This window comes from Cydia pomonella, chromosome 7, assembly GCF_033807575.1.
Source record: "Cydia pomonella isolate Wapato2018A chromosome 7, ilCydPomo1, whole genome shotgun sequence".
Lineage (NCBI taxonomy): Eukaryota > Metazoa > Arthropoda > Insecta > Lepidoptera > Tortricidae > Cydia > Cydia pomonella.
The window spans coordinates 15,471,990-15,475,564 of record NC_084709.1 but is presented as its reverse complement, the minus strand read 5'-3'; the positions used below and the strand labels follow the sequence as shown (position 1 = coordinate 15,475,564).

At 40.6% G+C, this 3,575-nt stretch overlaps 1 protein-coding gene across 1 annotated transcript; it reads right to left on the bottom strand.

Annotated features, from left to right (window-relative positions):
• Positions 1-319: 319 nt before the first annotated feature.
• LOC133519502 (uncharacterized) lies at positions 320-3,033 on the bottom strand. The gene is made up of 3 exons (XM_061853506.1): positions 2,989-3,033; positions 601-1,084; positions 320-525 (listed from the first exon to the last, which is right to left on the bottom strand). The coding sequence occupies exons 1-3, from the start codon at positions 3,031-3,033 to the stop codon at positions 443-445; spliced, it is 612 nt and encodes a 203-aa protein (XP_061709490.1). The 3' UTR covers positions 320-442.
• Positions 3,034-3,575: the final 542 nt, after the last annotated feature.

Sequence of the window (3,575 nt, the reverse complement as noted above, 5' to 3'; positions counted from 1 at the left end):
TGTTTGAAAAAAAAACTCTACTAAGTCATTTGCACACGGTTCTCATTGCCCCCATTCGATTCATTACGACTCCGTGGATACGAAAAAACATTTGGCAGACACTTTGCTCACTGATATTTAACTTTATAACGGTTTGAAATGGACGTAATCAAGGGGAAGCGGGTATTGCATGTTATTATTGTGATTCTTTATAGGTTTATTATTATTATTTTGTTTATTGTTATTCGCTGAACTCACGGTGACAATCCAACTTCTTCTAGAGCTGAAATCTACGAAATTATTTGTTTTAAATGCTAAGAGGAAACGAAATGCGCTCGAAACTTTAATTGGAGAGTGAATTTTTTTCAATTGTAGTTTTTATTTGTATAAAATACGTAGATTTTTAACCTCGGCTCTATTTTCTTCTTTTTACAATAGAAAAGTTAACAAAAAGCGATAATATTTAAAAAGCGTCGTCATCACTGGCATCCGAGAAGCCTTGGCGATCGTTCATGTCGGCGCTTTCATCCATGTCTCCTTCCTCATCTGAAAAATACACAACGTGTTAAAATTTTTATGGCACGAAAGTTACATGATACACCTAAATGAAAAAATTATTACCTGATTGGTGTTCAGGATCTTCAACTTCGAAGATGACGTCGCTGTAGAACTGGGGCAGTTGTTCTCCTTTGAACCATTTGAATGTCAGCGTTCCATCTTTTTCTTCCCAGCCACAATCATTCGGGTCCAAATCACCAACAGGATTTTTTTCGTGGGCATTCTTCCAAATTTTCGTAATGTACAGAGTCCTCAGAAAGTGTTCCGTCAATTCAGTTTGACATGGTGGCAAATTGGAAGCGTCGAAATTGTAGGGAGACAGTTTGAAAGATGCGGCGGCGTTTGAGACGTCGTATGTTTTTAAGAAAATTTCGTATCGTCCCTCGTTTACTTTTTTTGTTTTTTTGACGTTGTACAAACGGCACACGAATTCCTCTAATACGCTGAAAACGCTCTCACAAGCGTCGAAATCGATATTCCCAATGGCGATCAGAGCTCTTTGCAATTCCTCGGACTGTAATAATCGTTCGAAAGGTCTTTTTTTACCCTTTCGGAAAAATGCGGGATTATAATCACAGCCGGTGATTGCGTGAAAACCAGGTAAGGAATTGCACACCAAAGGTCCCATCTTTGTATATATTTCGGAAACATCAATATACCGACGGGTATTGCCAGTACCAAAATCGATCCAAATCTTGTGGGAGCTTTGCAGAAATTCCATATTTCCGAGCATGATTATCAAGACGTCAGTATCAGCGCAGCGTATAACGATATTCGCGCGTCTTTGAATTTGGCAAACGTGATAAATGATTTTGGTGTCCGCTTCTTCGTGTATTTCACAAGAAAAATTTTCATTTATTGTGCGAATTACATGTTCATTTTCAATACGGAATTCGTAGCATTTGTCAGCATTGAGATTAACGGTTTTGTTTCCAAAAAATGGTGCCATTTCAGGATTCGCCCAATGTCGAATGAAAAAATTAACCAATGCCTCTTTGAAGTTCATGTTTTTCATCTCTTTTGCGAAATCGACGGGTCGTACTTGCTGGGGACCTGAAATTTGATAGTCGTGCTGCGTCCTACCGCGAAGAATGCGTTCTGAATCTTTGATCGAAGGCGTGAAATATCTATCAAAAATTAGATCGATTCTTTCAGCATCTCTTTGGCATATGGAATGTAAAATTTTTTTTGATAAATCACCGAATGTCCGAGGAATTTCTTTTAGTGAATTGATGAGGAAAAATCCATCGATAATTATGATGTCGACGTTTTCTGGGTCTTGGGAAATTACTTTCGACTCTAGGATTCTTAGTAATTGTGATTTATCGGTCTTACAGATTGTTCCATCCATATGAGAAAGCGATAAAGGCACAGGTGTTATTGGATAGCACAGCACCTTTTCAATAGCAATGTTGTTCTTCATTGACAATGCCAGCAAACGTCCGAATAAGTCTCTTTGCAGCCGTACTTCCTTCACTTTATCCGCAACGACAATTCTTTGTTTTTTTACGGCCTTGGCGAAGGTATGAACTTTATTTTTGTATTTGCAGCTTGGCGCGAGTGTCGAGTTGAAAAAAAAAAAAAAAAAAAAAAAAATTCAAATGGTCTGCCTTTGGAATATCAGGGGTCTGAACGTCTGCCTCATCGATTTTTTTCGTTTTCATGATAAATTGAAACATCAGTCCAAGAGGCAGACATGTGCGCATAATATAGCACATCTTTTTTTTTTTACATTTTTGAAGCGCTGTCAATAGACAACGCAGCGGCATCACGCTGGCAGACTATTTTTCCGTGGTCCTTTTCATTGGTTTTAATCGAACAATTCAAATCTGCCAAGTGTGCATTTTATATACAGTTTTTTAAATAATAAAAATAACTTAAAAAATTGAAAACTTCAAAAGTCAGAGCCCTGGATGTCTGCCTCTTCGATTTTTTGTGTTTACAGGATGACTGTGATCATCAGCCCCAGAGGCAGACATGTGCAAATAATATCGCCCACCTTTTTTTTTTAACATATTTGAAACGCTGTAAATTGACAACGCAGCGCCACCGTGGTGGCAGACGAGGTCCTTTATGTTTCTCAAGGTATCATTATTGCTATTAATAACGTCTGCCATGTGTGCTGATGATATCGAAATTTTGCTCGCCACCTCCCTAACTATTAGGCTTCTCCCATTTCACTTGGGGTCGGCTCTCCTCGTCCTTAGTCGCCAGACACGTTGGTTCTGGGTCGTCGAGTCATTTACTTGGACCTGAAACAGGTCATTGTTGATGACGGAAATCCAACTCAAGGGGAGTCTGCCGTGAACGTGATTCCTCGGACCGGTACACATGTTAAGGACTTGTCGGGTCACATGCTCGTCAGGCCTTCTCATTACACGTCCATACCACCTAAGACGCGTTTTGGATAGTTTTTCTTCGATATCTTCTCGGGCGGATCTTAAATCTCACCTTATCGGCGAGAATGATACCTCCGGCCCATCTCAGCATCTTCATTTCTGCCGTATTCGGCACCATAAATTAAGGCAGGGTGGACTGCGGTTTTATACACCTTTCCCTTTACACGAATCGGCAGTCTACTGTCGCAAAGCACGCCCGATAGCTCTCGCCATTTCAACCAACTGGTGTTAATGCGGTCGGCCACGTCAGCGTCGATCGTACCGTCGTTGGAGATAATAGAGCCTAAATATTTGAAATTAATTTGCCAATTAATGATTATAACTCAAATAGGCCTATTTAGGAAAAACTAGGCTGTCCCAGTTTTTCTCAATGTGCTTTGGTAAAACTGGTTTGGCCTAGAACAAACGAGTATGACTCAAAATCGGCCGGTAATATATGTATTTAATACGCGCTATCGCGACCACCACTAAATTGTTTCTTATGGCTCCTCTTCACGATGGCCCAGCGCTGGCCCAGCGAGATGGCCATGCGATGGCTGACACGCCACTACACGATGGCGACATTCAGTTGCGATCTATTCGTCTTCCAAGATGGACGTGGGAGCATTAGCCGCTGCAGCAATTTATTTATACGCCACG